The sequence below is a fragment of the Mytilus galloprovincialis genome, chromosome 1, assembly GCF_965363235.1.
Source record: "Mytilus galloprovincialis chromosome 1, xbMytGall1.hap1.1, whole genome shotgun sequence".
NCBI classification, from domain to species: domain Eukaryota; kingdom Metazoa; phylum Mollusca; class Bivalvia; order Mytilida; family Mytilidae; genus Mytilus; species Mytilus galloprovincialis.
This window is the reverse complement of record NC_134838.1, coordinates 44,730,236-44,749,427: the sequence shown is the minus strand read 5'-3', so window position 1 is coordinate 44,749,427 and position 19,192 is coordinate 44,730,236. Positions and strand designations below refer to the sequence as shown.

General features: G+C 33.3%; 1 protein-coding gene across 1 annotated transcript in view; it reads left to right on the top strand.

Moving 5' to 3' along the window:
* LOC143061081 (uncharacterized) overlaps positions 1–15,417 on the top strand; it is a 28,912-nt gene extending 13,495 nt beyond the window's left edge. The window contains exons 5-12 of the mRNA XM_076233674.1: positions 1,003–1,347; positions 3,050–3,322; positions 4,159–4,406; positions 5,658–5,811; positions 6,254–6,409; positions 7,427–7,642; positions 9,458–9,718; positions 15,119–15,417. Coding sequence (XP_076089789.1) covers positions 1,003–1,347; positions 3,050–3,322; positions 4,159–4,406; positions 5,658–5,811; positions 6,254–6,409; positions 7,427–7,642; positions 9,458–9,718; positions 15,119–15,417 — 1,952 coding nt within the window. The remainder of the gene's footprint in view (positions 1–1,002; positions 1,348–3,049; positions 3,323–4,158; positions 4,407–5,657; positions 5,812–6,253; positions 6,410–7,426; positions 7,643–9,457; positions 9,719–15,118) is intronic.
* The last annotated feature ends 3,775 nt before the right edge of the window (positions 15,418–19,192 follow it).

The window sequence follows — 19,192 nt, the reverse complement described above, 5'->3', positions numbered from 1 at the left end:
GATGGCGACCGTAAACTTTCTTGAGTGATGACTTTAATTTGATTGATTCATAGCCCTGTCTTATAAAGATTTTATAGGACTTTTACAGATGACTTATAACTATACATGTAAAAGATTATAAAAGAAAAATAAGGGTCAATGGGCAATTTTTTTAAAGTTTCAAATGCATAAACTGGAAGATTCTGAAAATATGACAAAGTACAAAACCTAACAAGCGAACATCCTTAAAAACGTCTAGCCTATATAATCTTTCTTCACGCAGCCGGATCAAAATCACATGATTTACATCTTAAGCGTTATGATCTGTCCACTTAACTATCAAAAGGGTCAACAATGAACTCTGGCAAGTACCCACTACATTTTTTTTAATAAGGACGATTGCGTCCGATTAATTTAAAAAAAAATTGTTTCCTTTATCATATATTATCATATTATCATATCTTTTAAAGATTTCCGTTTGTCATTAGATTTTTAATAGAAAAAAAATAAGAAATTCAGTTTAAAATATATATATGGATTTACGGGTAAACTGTTTTGAATGAATAAATGGAAGAAAGGACGAAAATAGAAATTAAATGTTACACATTGAGAATATAGTAATGAGCAACAATAACCATAGAACATGCCAGCAGTACATTGCTTTGAATTGTTTTACATTGTTTTATCAGGGCCTATTATAGCTGACTATGCGGTATGGGCTTTGCTCATTGTTGAAGGCCGTACGGTGACCTATAGTTGTTAATGTCTGTGTCATATTGGTCTTTTGTGGATAGTTGTCTCATTGGCAATCATACCACATCTTCTTTTTTTATATTGCTTTAATAGAACAATTTTCATTACTTCATAACCAGCGACATTCCGAGGGAGTTGATGCATTTAGTTTTTTGCTTTTGCAACTTTAAAACAAGATAGATTGTGAATATTTACTGAAATACATTTTATCCATCATATTCGTAAAATATTATGCATCACAGTTACTTAAATATATGTATTTTTTTCCAGATATATTAGAAATAGATTCATTCATAAAAAATCCAGAATCAGAAAAAGTTAAGGATTTAATTCTTAAACGACATTCGTCAAACTGTCAGTGGAAAGCAATTTTCTATTTGCTAATCGGTAATGTTATCGGTGCTGACTCGAAACTCGCAGGAAGTTTCGCAAACTGCAATTGTTCTAGTTTATCACTTCTGAAGATGTTTAAAGAGACTTCAAGAACACAGAAAAGAGAATGGGCTAACAAATTGGCAATCAAACTACTGCAGAATGGTGCTTCGTTTCAGGAATTTGAGAATGGATTGGACGAACACGTTATTCACTTCGGTGTTAAGATTGCCTTACAAACAGGTATATTGAATTGGTATCAATCAATTTTACATAACACGGTTTTCTTGTTAGGGTTTGGTAATAATTTGATCCTTTAGGTCATTTCTGTTTTCGACGTTCGTATCATAGTTCTAATTTTATTTGCCAAATGTGCATCTGGTGTAGATAAAAAAAAAGTACCGCTGAGTGTAACATCTACCACTGGGTCAATTCACCCGCTGAGGGTCTGTTGGTTCCCAGAGGTATCACCAGCTATTAGGCATAGTACTACAGTATTGACATGAAAATAAGATTTTTTTTTTCATTAAAATTTACTGGCATAAATCCTTCGACGTTAAGGAATGTATTTCCATGATGCATAGCTGTGATTTATTGTCCGGTTTGGCTCTATTGTTACTCCGTTTTGGTGAGATCTGATCGTCAAGGTTTTTAGTAGGTTTCAGATTGGACTATGTATCAACAAAGATATATTCAGTGTCGAAATGCAATTCTTGTGCAATAAAGTTTATGTTTTTGTGATATGAGTTACGGCACCAATGTTTCTGCACTAGATAATTAATGTCTCTATAAACATTTGAATTGTGATTTGTAATTTTTCATATCAACCTTGAACCCAAACGATATATGTGATAACATGAATAACAGTATCGGAATTATTGTTTCTGGTTTTAGGATTGAACGACTGCGAATCACAATTTTGGAATAAAACACGATTTCCTCAGATATCGTTTGTTTGTTTTGGCAGTAATATCGTCCTTTCGACATTATCGGGTGATACTCAACATCAATGTGTTACAATTCATGAAAAATACGACGGTTGCAATTGTTACAACAGAAGCAGATGCGTTTTTTTTTCCTTTTCGTTTATATAACACTGTTTAATTCTTGAATTGATGTTTAAAAGAGATCTATTTGTGATATTCCTTTTAACATGACTGGTTTGCTTCTACTGGTCATGTCCATCATTCCAAGTATATTTTTGAAGATAATCATGTTTTCAGTAAAACCTTCTTTTTCATTTAAGAACTGAATATCTTTACCTACGTACAAAAAAGCGTTTAAATGAACAAAACATATCAATACATATATACAATCTTTACCCAAAATTAACAATTGCCTTACATATATAACTGACGTTTTGTATTCAAGTATTCATTTCAAAAGTAACGATGTGTCAAAAATATTATAAAAAGAATTTTGATTATTGATTGATTGTTGGTTGCTTAACGTCCAGTGGCAAATATTTCATGCATATTCAGGACGAGAACAAGTTCACAAAAAATACAATAGGTAGGTGGATACGATAGAGGCCATCTGGGATGATGGTCGGGGGAATTTGGACTGCCACTGGAAAATGAGGAAATATTGGATAGGGACACAAATTTTGCCTTGCAACAGGCCACCTACGGACCCCTCAAAGAGTTGTTGCAAGGGTTCTTAACGTGCAAAGAGCGTGGCACTCTCTTTACACGAGGCATCGGATTTAACGTCCCCCTTCTGACCGGACGTGACTGCGAACTTGATAGATCCCGCACAGCCAAACGGACGCCCCACTTCGGCAAGCGTTTTACTGCCGGTCGGGAGAAGACCAAGTGACCATATTTTTATACCCCAGTCACCCTTGGGGTGAGAATTTTGATTAAGAAAGAAACGAAAAAGACAAACAGAAAATGCAGAAAATTAGAACATAATAATTGTTGTGACTTCCTTTTTTTTCTTGCAGGCAGTGCTGAGTTTTTGAAATATTTACTGTCATCATTCATGATTGAACCATCAAAGATAAATGCCCAATGTAATGGAGACACTGTATTACATATTATTGTGAAGGATTTAGAAATACGTAAAACAACTATTGGTCAAACAATTATTGGTCTTTTAGTTAATCATGGCTGTCGGTTAGATATTAAAGACAGTGCAGGCAAAACACCAGTTGAATATACAAGTAAAGGTGACCAGATATTCAGATTATTACAAAATGCTTCTAACGGCAGTACAGGTAAAGAAATATTCGCCCTGATATATTTTTAAGTATACGCGACGCCCTACTTTGCATTTAACAATCAGTTTCATTTTTTCAAATTCACACTTATTTATTATTAATATTGATTGTTGTTTCATTGTTCGTTAAATACATATTTGAAGATATTTCTGAATTAATAAGTCAATGATCAACATCCAGTGAAACAAAAAAAAATATATGCAAATGACAACTGGCTAATTTCATATATACACAATTCTTTTTAAATTCATTTGATGCTTAGTCAAAATTTGAATGTGTTATTTTACAAGTAGGAAGGTATGTAATCATACACCCAAAAATTTCGAACCAGTTTATTGTTTTACTTAAAAGCATCTGACTGGAAAAGAGGCAACAAAACTTAATTTTTTTTTTAAAGTTTTGGTTGAAATGGGTATGAATTTATTCATTGAAGGTTATTGTATCGAGCATTGAACTAAAAAGGAAAATATGAATCGAACGATTGCGGTAGTAACAAACAATGTATCAAAAAGTAAAATCACGAAAATACTGCACTCTGAGGAAAATTTTAAACGTAATCCCCTTATCAAATGGCAAAATCAAAAACTCAAACACATCAAGCGAATAGATAACAGTTGTCATATCAAGCATTTCTTCTATCCGCTTATATTGCGGAAAGAGTACCAAGTAAATACTATTTAACTGAAATATATTCACACATTGTTAAAATGGTTGTTGGTTACCTAAGTTTCCTAAGATACTCGTTTTGCCTAAATTAATTACATTTTAAGAAGATAAATCAATTAATGAAATCGAAATTCGTATAACATTTATACATTTGATTTATCCTGTAGGTAGAGAAGATGTTACAAGTATAATGAGAATTCGAAAGATGGGGAAGGATGCCCTTAAGGCAGATAACTTAGAAATGGCACTCGAAATATACACAGAGGGATTAGCAGTTTGTTCAGATAAAGGAGACTTAAAAGAATTATCAATGTGTTATACAAACAGGGCAACCGTGTATAGTAAGCTTCAGCAACATGACATGGCATTAAAAGATGCAGAAAGTGCGATTCAATCTGATCCATCATGGCATAAGGTATGGACCCTTTTTTTTGCAATAAAGGGGATACAACATATTTTTTTTTTGTTTTGAAAGTTTTCTTTCCAACAAGTTTTCATGAGACGATACTATTAACTTTATGTGCACCATGAAAAAGTGTTTTTAAATTTGTTGACAGTGGATGAATTTTCATGTACTATAAAATGTTTTATACATAACAACTCATATCAAAGTTACCAGACACAACTAACGATTTATGAAGATTCATAATAAGACTCATAAAACTTAACTTCAATATAAAAATGCACTACCACATACAAAATTTTTATGACAAAACAGAGAGAAAAAAAGAACTCATTCGAGCTGTTTTTCGGATTGTTTTACTATTGTGTCGTTGTTCTCCTCTTTTATTTGATGTGTTTCCTCAGTTTTAGTTTGTAACGCGGATTTGTTTTTTCCTAATCGATTTATGAATTTCCGACAGCTGCATTCTACTGTTGCCATTATGTATATCTATATTTATGTTATAGTGTAACCTCACATGTAATTCTTAATAGAATTGAGAATGGAAATGGGGAATGTGTCAAAGAGACAACAACCCGACCAAATAAAAAAACAACAGCAGAAGGTCACCAACAGGTCTTCAATGTAGCGAGAAATTCCCGCACCCGGAGGCGTCCTTCAGCTGGCCCCTAAACAAATATATACTAGTTCAGTGATAATGAACGCCATACTAATTTCCACTCTAGCTTTTAAAGACTTCTGTAGTTGCATAACAAAAGACACATGTGCAAAACATAAAAAGATATTAGACCTATTTTCAGTATTTTAAACTCAAATGAACTTTTTTTTCGCTGTGAGCCAAGTCAGCAAAATGTGTTTCGTTATGAAAGGCACATAGGACGGTATTTTAGCAAGACAATAATTTGGCCTTCTTTAATTACGTAGGTTATCTATGATGGGACTTCAAATAGAAAATGATTACACATGTGCTCTGCATGTTCAGATATTGGAAAGAATCTCATATTGACAGAAGAAATCTTTATCTATACTTGGGTAAATTAACACTTGTTCACATCCATGGATGTGTAAATCTGCCTGCTTCGCCGGGTGTGTTTAAATGTTCACATAGCATGAAAGGTACTATCTAAGCTGACGACATTTATATGCACAAAATGTAATGATGACTAAAATAATATTAAAGGTTTTGAAATTAGTTTCTTTCCATGACTGATTTATTTTCAATTGCATTATGGGATCAACTTATTTGTCAAAATTTTAATTCAGGCACACTGGAGGAAAGGAAGAGAACTTTATCTTATGAAAAAATACGACGAATCATTTGATGCTTTCTTACTTGGATGTGTAGTAGTTCATCAAATGTGTGATGACACTATTGATTTGCTATATGGTGCAGTGATTGCTTTTCCAAATGTACCAGGTATGAGTTTTTCATAGTGACAGAGCAATTAAATGTATTGACGTAATCAAAATAAAAAGTAGTATAACATGCAACACTAAAAATCTTTATTTATGGCCGAGTTATTAAGTACTAGTGATTGGGCATTTACTCAGAAAAAACTAAATTTCTCGCGTCAACAGCATAAGATTTTTTTTTTAATTTATGACAGCAAATTCGGTGTCTTAATTAGACTTTGAGTATGTAAAGATTAAATATTGATGGAAATGCTCTATTTTTTCCGCTTAAAACACCAGGTGCCTTGTATAGAAGTCCATGTCTTAGATTTCTTAATGATGTATCTTCGGTTATACATTTTTGTCATTTTCATGTTCATGTATTTTCTTATACTTTTTTTGCTTGCTAATTGAATGTTTCGTCTAAAAATTATGCACGAATTTAATGCCAATTTTGTTTATTTCAGAAAATCGTAAAGGCACAATGTACACCCAGTTATTTTCAGACTATTTTATCCAGTTCTGGCCTAAAATACTGAATCGATTATCAAAAGAGTGTAAATGGAAAGGGATCAGATATCTTCTTTTAGGATTGAGTACTGAAGTTCCAACAGATCATGCAGGTAAATATAGATGTATATTACTGAATAAAAACTATATATATATTAAATGTCAAGATATAAGATCTTATCACTAGAACGTTAGATCGTTACGAGTAACGATACCCAAATTCAATGAAGAAAAAGTAAAACAAAACAAAAATTTCAAACTTTAAGGAAAATTCAAAATAGAAAGTACTTTTACAAATGTCAAAAAGTTTCTGACTTGAAACACATATTTCACTATGTAGAAAACTGTGGGTTTTACCTATATAGTCTATAAAACAAAGTGAGAGCAATACAAAAAGACAACATAGGTGAATTTTTACCCCCCCCCCCCCCTAGAATTAAACAATTTCAAATTCAGACAATTTTTAGATCCCCTGGCAATATTAAGGTACATCTCCATCAACATACTATTACCATAATAGACCACAACACTTATTGGTCTATATAGAAGTAAACTGTGGGTTTAAACTAGCTTATAAAACAAAGTGTAAGCAAAACAAAAAGACAACATAGGTGAATTTTTAATTTTGTTCCCCATAGAATTAAACAAGTTCAAATTGAAAATTAAAAAAAAAAAGTCCAATGGAACAATGAAGAAAGGGGATCTTTCTTTATTGCGCTGGATACCAACATGACAGAAGTATCCTTACAATCAACGATAATTTGCTAGGTATCGTAGAACAAGTCTATTTTCCTTTAGATTGTCAAGCAAGCAATAAAGAAATGGATCTTTCTTCATTTAGATTGGGACAAACATAACGTCTTTCACTTCCATGAGGTATACGATATAGTGTAAATGATATGGCTTTTTTAATATCACGCACCCTATCAACCCGAATCAACAGTATAATCCCTAAAGCTTTGTTGTATTTTTTCTACTAAGAATATAATAAATAAGTATATTGTATCCTTCAAGTTCTCAACGACATGCGAGATATAGGTATTCGCATAAAAAGAGCATTGATTGTGAAGAAACACATCATTATATCGGAAAAAGAAAGATATGCTTGATGTTAATCATTCGTGTTTTAGGCTATGGAGTTGCAAGTTCCTGTGACACCAGTAATATTGATCTGAGCACTGTGTTCCAATTTATAGAGGAAGCTAAAGCTGACAAATCAGTTACGAATTGGTTAACCCCTACATTAGTGGTTCTCTTATTCAGGCATAAAAAAATATTTCTGAACTTTAGACAAGATGCCAATGATACTTGTATCCATGCTGCTGTAAAATATGCACTCATTACAGGTAAGAAATATAAACACATTCTGTATGTTTGTGCTTGTCCCCAATCAGAAGCCTGTAATTCAGTGATTTTTGTTTGTTGCTATGTTACACATTTGTTTTTCGTTCAGTATTTTGTAAACAGATAGACCGTTGGTTTTCTCGTTTGAATAGTATATTTTCTCCTATAGTATACCACTGTTGCTTTTAATTAACTGCTGGATTCTAATAAGTGTTATATTAACCTATTTGGTCTGTTTAAGTTGTTCATCCAATTTTGTCCACACAAAGGAACTATAAACAATCAGGTTAAATCCGCCATTTCATTATTTCAAATAAGGAATACATCACTTGTTTTTCACTTGTTTCGTTTATTGATAGTGATTGATTATGCTATATGATCTTCTACTTTTTGAATTTGCAATGGAGGTCAGTATTTTTGTTATACTTTTTTTACTTGTATGCACATTATTCTAGTCACAACTGTTTTGACATACGTGCAAATTTCGAAGAAAAATTATTACATTTTTATGCGATAATGTCGTAGATAATTGAGTTCGCGTTTTCTTCTTGTTGACCAAATATTTGTAGACTGACACTAATTTAAATTGAGTGATCCTCACCGTAGATCAAGAATTCCTATGGAAACAACATCCTTTTAATGAAGATTTTGTACTTGGTTTGAAGAGAATGGCATAATTTCATATCAATACGAAAAAATACGTTAATCTTACTCTAATTAACTGGGAAACATTACTATTATTTATCAATCTTTGTTTATCTTGTCAATTTCTTGTTTATTTTACTGTTATTTTAAACACTTGTTCCCTCAGGTATTGGTTCTTATAATATGTTTCTTTACACGGCTTTTTTTAGTACATTGATCTGGATAAAAACAAGACGGTTAATATCCGCTCATGTTTAACCCCATCACATGTATTTTACTTATTTCATCGATTTTTTTTATTGATAACAAATGGTAAAACTTTGAATGTCTCTATTAAATTTCTATAAATTGATGCTCGTTAATCCTTAATTGTCATATCTTTTATGTAATTCTGTTGAAATTAAGGTTTATAATCTCTCTAACAAGGTTTCTTTGTCTTCCTACTGTGCAAAGATTTTTGTTGTTGGCTAATCAAATTTTAAGTCACGCAAGTAGATCATTAAAACAATGCAGGAAAGCCGATGATACGTACTTTTTCTCATTATAAAATAAAAATATTCAAGATCAAAGTGGAAACTTTAATACTTTGATAGGAAAGGCAAGTAAGCTATACATCTTAACTACCACCCCCTTTCTTTTCATGAATGTGACCGTACAAATTAGAGTATTTACCGTATTGTTATCTAATAAGCAACACGACGGGTGCCATATGTGGAGTAGGATTTGCTTACCCTTCCGGAGCACCTGAGATCACCTCTAGTTTTTGGTGGGGTTCGTGTTGTTTATTCTTTAGTTTTCTATGTTGTGTCATTTGTACTATTGTTTGTCTGTTTGTCTTTTTCATTTTTAACCAGTCAGTTTATTGTCGATTTATGAGTTTGACTGTCCCTCTGGTATCTTTCGTCCCTCTTCTATAGAAACATTTTGTTTAATCACAAAATTGTCAATATCTCAAAGTGCACATGCTGCGAATTTCGACATCAAAGAAAAAAGCATTAAATGGCATTCGTAATTGGCACTTTTTTATTGTTTAAAATACATCACAAAATAAAATGATGACAAAAAATAACATACAAGCCAGAGATTCTGCACGGTCTATTCAAGTTGTGAAATTACTTTTGATTGTCATTTGTCAGTTTATAATCGTTTGTTTATCTACACATGTTATGCAGGTGATGTGTGTTTGCTAGAACAGATGCCTATCCAGGGAACTAGATTCTTAGATGAATATTTAAATGGTAACCAGGAGTCGCCTTACCATGTCATTACTAAAAATCGATATACAAAAGACTGCCAGTTAATGAAGAAGGTTGTATTAATCCTGATTGAGAAAAACTTCACAGCCAGTTTTAAAGATAAGGAACGCTGTTTGCCAATAGATTACATCTTGAGAGAAAAATTTGGTGTGTTACACCAGGAATTACTGAAAATAAGTAAGATCCAGATATATTTGTAAATTTAGAAATATTAATTGTCGGTTCTTTACTAAGTGGTCAATCATTCCAGGCTTATAAATTGTTCCCGATTATCATAACCCTATGCTGCAAGGTTCTTGTCTCGTTAAAACTCTCACTGGGTCGATATCTCTGCTGGTAGAAATTTTGTCATCGACGGCATTACCTTCTCAGTAGCCAGTACAATGCTACTGTTAAGAACAAGCATTTACTTATTAGTCCGGCGGCTACAAGCATATTTCAGACGAATTGTGCACATCCTGCTACAAGCATGAAATTTGGCAAAGACCTTCCTCAACTATTACTCTTTTAATTCAGATAGGGAGGCATTTGACAAAACATGTCTCACTTCCGGTAAAATCCAAAATGGCGGACGTCATACTTAAATCAGCCCAATATCGAAGGCTAGTGTGTAAAAATGTGTTATTATCATGCTACTATCATAATATTTGGTACAAGCCTTTGTTATGTACTACTTTTGGATATATTTTATAGATAAGTTGTCTTCAAAAACCCTACTTCTGGTTAAATCCAACATGGCGGACATTGTACTTAAATAAGCTTATTTTTTAGGGAGGGTAATTGAAATGTGTTTTAACGTATTGCTACTATCATTACATTGTGCAAGAACCTTTCGTTCGTGCTTCTGATGGATACAATGTATAGACATATATCTTAAAACCCTTACTTCCGGTAATATCCAAAATGGCGAACATAGAAATATCAAATGTTATTCAAATTTTCAACTTTTTTTAAAATGTAAAGAAAATGATTTTTTTTTGTGCTGGTCATTAAACTTTTGGCTTTAAGTTATCCCCAAATCCACTAATTCTATCATGTTGTAAATGTTTAAATATAAAGTTGACACTTCCGGTAAAAATATGACGTAAATTTCAAAGATGACTCCTCAATCCATTTCTTCGATGTAGAGTTTTGGATAGATTGATTAAAACAAAATAAAATTACTATAGTACTAAAACGTATTTAAATTTACTACAATTTTCGGCCAAAAATAACGATCATCACGACATGCACACATCGCAATGCACGGGAGACCCGATTTTCCACGTTAAAAATTACCACGGCATCCTTTTTACATCCACAATGTATAAGCTTCGGACAAAATGATGAGGCCTCAAAAAGAGTTTTTTTTAAGTTATCCTCTTTGACACCGCCTGGAGTGGGTAGCATAAGAGTCAATCCCATGCTTGTCTCCCTAAACACCTACCTAAGTATATTGCATGATTTATATGCTGTAAAAGACTAGACTAAGTTGAGGGAATAGCCTCAAAAAGCCTTCCCTTTTGCGAAAATAGTTATTTTCTTGCTTCGTTAACCATGTTATACCCATCTGTTAAGTTTGTGCCATCTTACAGTAAAACCCCGGTGATTTAGTCTGATCAATCATCATTCTTTATGTTAAAGTCACATCTTCAAATACAATCAATATCTCCCACATAGTCTTTTTTTTCCCTTTCAAGCAAAGAGAGAGCCATACACAACAGGTAAAGGCATGGATAACAATAAGTGTGTCAGATCACTCATTGCCTAGTGCATTTGAAAGGCCATGGATAGATATTAATCCAAAGTCATTTGCCTTCCCAAACACAATGCATAGTTCGTCTACCCCTATGTCACGGAATAGCGAAACACTAGTGACAGCATCATCATTAACGACACATGCACCATGATTCTAGTGTCCGCCTCTACATGTGAACTTGGTGCTAAACTTGAAATACATCACGTGATGGATAAGATAGAATATCCTGACCATTTGTTGCTATAACTACCATACGCATCCAAGACTTCATCCACTCGTATTACAGTTTCAAGGTATTTTATTAAGGTAAGGACATAATACCCAATCAGCATACTCGTTAGGCCGCAATTCAAATCGGAGAGCTGATTTCCCACATTTACAAAGACTGTGGTATTGTTTCTCACATCCATAAATTCCAAAAACATATATTTTCTTGCTTTGTTAACCCAATCTGATAAGTTTTTTTCGATCTTACAACAAAAACTAGGTATCGTTTTCAATGACATTATATTTATCAAATCCATATGGTGATGTTGGCTGGTCAATCATCATTCTAAATGCTAAAGTCACATCTTCAAACGCCATTAATGTCACCAACGCAGTTCTTTTTCCAGCAAACGTGTTATCTTTTAATGCCTAGTACATTTTAAAGGTCATGAATAGATATATATCTTAAGCTTTTTCCCCTTCCAAATGCAAACCAAAGTTTGTCTGCCCCTATGTCACGGAATAGCGAAACAGTAATGAAATCATTATCGACTGTTCGAGTCATGACTCAGTTAAGTCTGTGTTTCACTGCATCAGACACATCGATCTTGATTCTAGTGTCAGTCTCTTCGTGTAAACATGGTGCTAAACTTGAAACATCATCAAGTGGTGGATAACACTGAACATCCTGAGCATTTTGTTGCTACAACTACCTTGTAATCAAAATTGTATTAAGCAAGCTGCTGTGAATGAAAACTTAAAAGTTCTTTCTTATTGTCGTCATCTCTCAGAAAACTTTGCCAATTTTGAGGATGTTTTTAACCCTGGATTCGTCTGTGTATTCCCTTTCCCCTAAATGTTGCTCTTGCTTCTTTTAGCAGCTTTCAAACTACCAGTATTGTTCGCATCCGACACTCCATCCACTGTTGTTACAGTTTCAAGGTGTTTCCTAACGAGTATGATGATTGGGTATTATGTCCTTACCTTAATAAAAATACCTTGAAACTGTAACAAGAGTGGATGAAGTCTTTAATGAGTATGGTAGTTCTAGCAACAAATGCTCAGGATGTTCTATCTTATCCACTAAAAGATGCATTTCAAGTGTAGCAGCATTTTCACATAAAGAGACAGACACTAAAATCATGGTGCATGTGTCTGATGCAGTAAAACGCGAACTTAAACGAGTCATGATTAACAGTCACTGATAATGCTGTCAATACTATTTCGCTATTTCGTGACATAGGGGCAGACGAACTATGGATTGTGTTTGGAGAGGCAAAAATCTTTGGATTAATATCTATCAATGACCTTTCAAATGCACTAGGCAATGAGTAATTACACACACTTATTTCTGACCCATACCTTTACCGGTTGTGATACGGTTCTCTCTTTGCTTGAAAAGGAAAAAAAAACTGCGTGCGAGACATAATAATTTATGGTATTTGAAGATGTGACATTTTAACATAAAGAATGATGATTGATCAACCTAAATCACCGGGGTTTTACTATAAGATCGCACAAACTTATCAGATGGAGTTAACATGATTAACGAAGCAAGAAAATCATTTTTTGCACAAAAGGGAAGGCTAATTATAAGTGAGGCTATTCCCACAACTTGGTCTAGCCTTTTAAGCATGTAAAACGTGCAACATACTAATGCAGGTGTTTAGTGAGACGAGCTTGGGAGTCCCTTTTAAAAAAAACTCTTTCTGAGGCCTCATCATTTTGTCAGAAGCTTGTACATTGTGGATATAAGAAAGGCTGCCGCGGTCATTTTTAATGTGGAAAATCGGGTTTCCCGTGCACTGCTTTGTGTGCATGTGGTGGTGACTGTGAATAACGTGTATTCTTGGCCAAATAGTAGTAATTTTAAAAATATTTTAGTACTATAATGATTTTATTTTGTTTTAATCAATCTATCCAAAACTCTACATCGAAGAAATGGATTGAGGACTCATCTTTGAAATTTACGTCATATTTTTTTCCGGAATTGTCAACTTTATATTTAAACATTTACAACATGATAGAATTAGTGGTTTTGGGGATAACTTAAAGCCAAAAGTTTAATGACCAGCACAAAAAAAACCCCATTTTCTTTATATTTTAAAAAAAGTTGAAAATTTGAATAATAAATTGATATTTCTATGTCCGCCAGTTTATTATTACCGGAAGTAAGGGTTTTTAAAGACACATGTCTCATACATTGTATCCATCAGAAGCATCAAAGAAAGGTTTCTGCACAATGTAATGATAGTAGCACTACGTTAAAACACGTTTCAATTACCCTCCCTAAAAAAAGGCTTATTCAAGTTCAATGTCCGCCATGTTGGATTTTAACCGGAAGTAGGGTTTCTGCAGACATCTAATCTATTTAATTTATCCAAAAGTAGTAAAAAACAAAGGTTTGTACCCAATATTATGATAGTAGCATGATAATAACACATTTTTACACACTAGCCTTCGATATTGGGCTGATTTAAGTATGATGTCCGCCATTTTGGATTTTACCGGAAGTGAGACATTTTTTTCAAATGCCTCCCTATCTGAAATAAAAGAGTAATAGTTGAGGAAGGTCTATGCCAAATTTCATGCTTGTAGCAGGATGTGCACAATTTTTCACAAAGCCGCCGTACTATATTTATAAGAAGCTTTAACAAAATTCTGAAAATAAGATAAATACATGTATAAGGAATGTATTCACTCTTTGATTGTTCTCATTTATTGAAAGAGAGGCAATACATGAGGTCGCTTTCTGGTTTAATAAGCTTTTCGTTATTGTATAAGATTTCAGATTTTCATATATTTTGGCCGTGACCATCGCCGAAGAGACAATAAAAGTCGAAACTCGAATTTTGTGCAATACAAGTAACAATTTGAATATTATTATAACATTTTTCTATCGAAATTAGGATACTTTTTTATTGAATTAACCATGTAAATTTGCATTTAGCCAGAAACATTGTCGGAAAATAAAATCAATAAATGTTCGCCAAAGTCCTATCTATTTTAAGCAATTTTAGTTGTATATCAAGGGACAAAAATTATTAGAAATATTTTATTTTATAGATTTTTTTAATTTTTTTTTTATCAATTTTCCTTTATTTGCCAAGCTAAACATTTGTATATGCCTTAGAACTGATATGCACCTTCTAAATATTATAAAAGTTATAAATAGAAAATACGATCTTGACAGAAAACGTCTATTGAGTACATGTACTATGTCTATTACACCTGTTGCATGTACCTTTCTGGCAACCTGCAAATATGTCAACAAGTCTCAAACCTATTGTTTTAGTTATAAAATGAAGTTTTTCAAAAACAAATATTGAAAAGAATATTTTATTTCAGAGATATATATCCATTATCAAAACCTTTTAAAAGTAGCTTCATACTGTGTATTTTGTAGCCAGTTAATGAAATAGTTCACGAAAAGGCAAATAAGTCTATTTCAAGGAAAATAATGCAATAAAACCAAAAATCTCCTGAACACCAAAAATTTTTGAAAATACATATAGTTGTAACTATAAATTTTGAAGGAATTTTTCGTTTTGCATGGTTTAATGGCAGACTGGCTATTACATATAAAATACTGAATATCGTAAACATGTCAATCATAATATGATAACATTAAGGTGGTGATGGTGGCTTACAGACAAATGCTCAACTTATTAAAAAGATTGAAGAAGAAATGTTTAAGAAAGACTACAAAACTGCCCTGCAAATTGGGTATAATGCCCTGTCGACATTTGATCTGGACCTGATGTTTAACTCTAACACAGTGAACACGGAACTATCATGCCTGTGGAGAAATCTGTCCGATTGTCATTTGCATCTAGGAAATATCAATGGTGCCATAAATGCCGCAGGTGACAGTGTGAAATACAACAAAACGTGTTATAAAGTAAGTATCATGAATCAGCAACTGTTGTAAGTTTGAATATCCAACGAATGATAAAACATACTTTCAAAGGGATCATATCTTTGAGAAACATTGACAGGTTTGATTTCAACTGCTCTGTTAATGTTTAATCAATCGTTGTTTCTTTGACATATTTATGAAAGATATATATCCATGTTTTTGCAATTAATTGAAACGTTTCTACCTTAATCCGATAACGTTAAATGTTTTTTAATTGGGGGAATTAAGATTTTATTCGCGCAAAAAAAAAAGAGTGTCGTGTTTGATTGATATTGATTGAAGAAGTTCTATAAAAGTTTTTTTTTTATCAATTTTGCAGGCACACTATATGTTAGCGAATGCCTTACTAATGAACAAAAGTTACGAAACTGCATTTGCCGCATTTGTAAACACACTCATACATCATTGCAACAGCCGTACAACTACAGATATATCTATGATTGTTGAAATTATAAAGAAAATTTGCCTTACATTTATGCGTTTGGACAAAAAAAGTAGTAAGTAATAATGTTTAATATATTTATTATTTTAGTAATGCAAATATATTTTTTTTATTGCTATCAATAAGGAGGTCGTCATAAACTTTTTATTGCTATCAATAAGGAGGTTGCCATAAACTTTTCATTACTATCAATAAGGAGGTTGCTTTTATGTAGCCATGATCCAGGTTTTTTTTATATTTGTCAGTTCATTATAGGACGGTTGCCATGCGTTTGAAGGGTTTTCTGACACGTCCGGATCATGTTTACTTTTAGTTAAGTTCGAATATTGTTTTATCATAATTTCTGTTTCTTAGCATAATAGGCGAAGTTACTGAGAAGTAGAAATTAAATGTTTTCAATACATTTTTGTACCTTTATGAAGTTATTATTATTAAATGAAATCATATTATGGGAAATGCAGGCAACAGTACTATACCGCTGTTCAAAACTGTCTATGGACAAATAACAAAATAGGGGTAAAAAACTAAAACTGAGGGAAACGCATTAAATATAAGAGAACAACGATACAACATTAAAATAAACACACACACACACACACACACACACACACACAGAGAAACAGACTAAGCATTAGACAAAATCCTTTGAGAATAACAAATATAACATCAAAACCAAATACATGGATTTGGGATAGATAAGTACCGTGACACGTCTTATAGTAAAGTGAATTCACACTCAAAAATAAGAGAAAACAAACGACACAACGGAAACACAACGTTAAAATGTAACACACACATAAACGAACTATAATATAACAATGGACATATTCCTGACTTGGTACAGGACATTTTTAAAGGAAAAAATGGTGGGTTGAACCTGGTTTTGTGGCATGCTAAACCTCCCTCTTTTATTGCCATGTGAAATATAACATTAAAATGACAACACAACATTACAGGACTACAATATAAATAAATAGAACACAATTGACAAAGAAACACACGAATAATAGCTAATGCGGAGTTCACACATTGCCGATTATTGCTCACGTTTGAGATCAAACAGCGATACGACACGATAAGTGAAAAAGTCGGATTAGTATCCTCAATTATCTGGAATGTCCTATTATTGTCTGAACGCAGTCGTTTTAGTTCGTAACAGATTCCTACTGGTCGGGAAGGGTCCGAATAGTTCGGCAAAGCACCCCGACAGTTAGGTGCGTCCCGTAACATTCGGGGAAACTCAGCCGATTTTGTCTAATCGGATTTCAATCGTGCCTATGTCGTGACAGATTCTGCTGTATCGGATCGAATTCCTAACAATGTTCTGTGTATTCGGGACGGTGTCCTGTGGAACGGGAATGATCTGGAGAAGTCCCGACAATAACAGAATACAATACGACTGAGACCAGACAAAGTCGTTTGCAATGCGATAGAGCGGACCGTGATAGGATTACGTACCGACAGTACCTGATCATCCCGAGTATGCCGACAGTTTTCGAACGGATAACTTCCGTCAGCGTCGGTTCACTGTCACTATCTGATCTCTGTCGGATTACATTCGGTAGAATCGGGACGCAGTCGTGACAGACTCGGTCGAATTTTACCTGGCGAAAGATACAAATCGGATTTCCATCTACGATTCACAGGATCTTGATCAGACTTTTGACAAATGTTAATCGGGAATGGTCCTGTAAAGGACGGCAGTAAAAATCGTGAATGTGTGACCCCAGCTTAATAAAAGGCAACAAGTTTAAAAAAAAAAATAATACGCCAGAAGTGCATTTTGTCCACACAAGACTCATCAGTGACGCCTAGATACAAAAGTTTGAAAGCGGAAACAAGTACAAAGTTGAACAGCATCGAGGACCAAAAGTTAAAAAAAGCCGTGCCAGAAACGGCCAGGGTTTTCTGTTAGGTACCAGAACATCCCTATTATTTAGAACAATTTATACTTTTGCAAACAGTAAATTTTACAAAATGCCTATACAAAAGATGTAAATGATAAAACTGAAGTATTAGCTAATTACAGGAAACAACCGAAATACATTACATAACCCGACAAAATGCAACACATCCTAATAAGTTTAAACCTCAACGCCAAGTAACGTCATATTAGAAATTGTAAACAATGACAAAATATGACGTCACATTTGAATTAGTAAAACAGATCATCAAAAAAGGAAAAATTACATCACATTTGAATGAATAAGATAGAGTTAGGATTGATTTAAGATTATATTACAACTAAATACTGATATTACATTTAATAACAATGCACATTTCAATACTTATTAATAGCAAACTAAGGTAGCAATTAACTGTATTATATAGCAATGTCCGGTTTGTTTTGAATCTAACTTCAAAACATTGTACAGATTACGTTGAACAAAATCAAATCTAAAAAATGAAGGCGGTGATTAATTTTCTTTACCATAAAACATGAATGTAATAGAAAAGACGTCAACACATTTGACAAAATCCGATGAGAATTACAAATATACCATTAAACATTTAAACTAAATACATGAATTTGGGATAGATAAGTACAGTAACACGTCTTATGGTAATCCGAATTCACACTCAGCAAAACAGTCACAATCGGGAAAAGGTCACGTTTGGTAATTAAAGATTAGACGACGTAATGACAAACCACAAACTACCATGTAGTAAAAATGTCCTTAGCTAGTTTGGTCAAAGACACCTCGTATGGATCCACCAATTAGTGATGGTGTCCATAAAATTTACGGAGTGTCAATTTTAATCTGTCTTCCTCATAACTTTGTTGGAGCAGTTTCTGCGTAAAGAGCACACTCCTGTATATGAAGTCCGTATAGTGTGAACAAGCACGAAAATAACGTACCAATTGTGATATGTAAACACCATACGAAGAGGCAGAGGGTATGTTACTGCTGAGAAATGGGGAATTGATAATTCGGAAGTTGCAATCGTCCAGTTTATCATGGATTTTCGTGTGAATATTGAAGAAAAGATCAAGGTATGAAGCAGTCCTTCTAGTATCGGTAGTATCCTTAATTTCAAGTTCACTGGGATATATGAGATTTAAGTATTGGCTGAAATATGGGTTATTCAATGATAGAACATCATCAATATATCGGAAAGTAATATTAAAGAATTTCGCAAGGTGCTTTTTCTTTTTGTCTTTTAGAAGGTTCTGAATGAATTCTGCTTCATACGAGTGCAAAAACAAATCGGCCAGCAGGGGTGCACAATTAGTACCCATTGGAACACCGACTGTCTGTTGAAATATAAATCCTCCAAACTCAACAAATATATTGTCGATCAAAAAGTCTAGCATTTTGATAATATCATCTTCAGTATACTTTC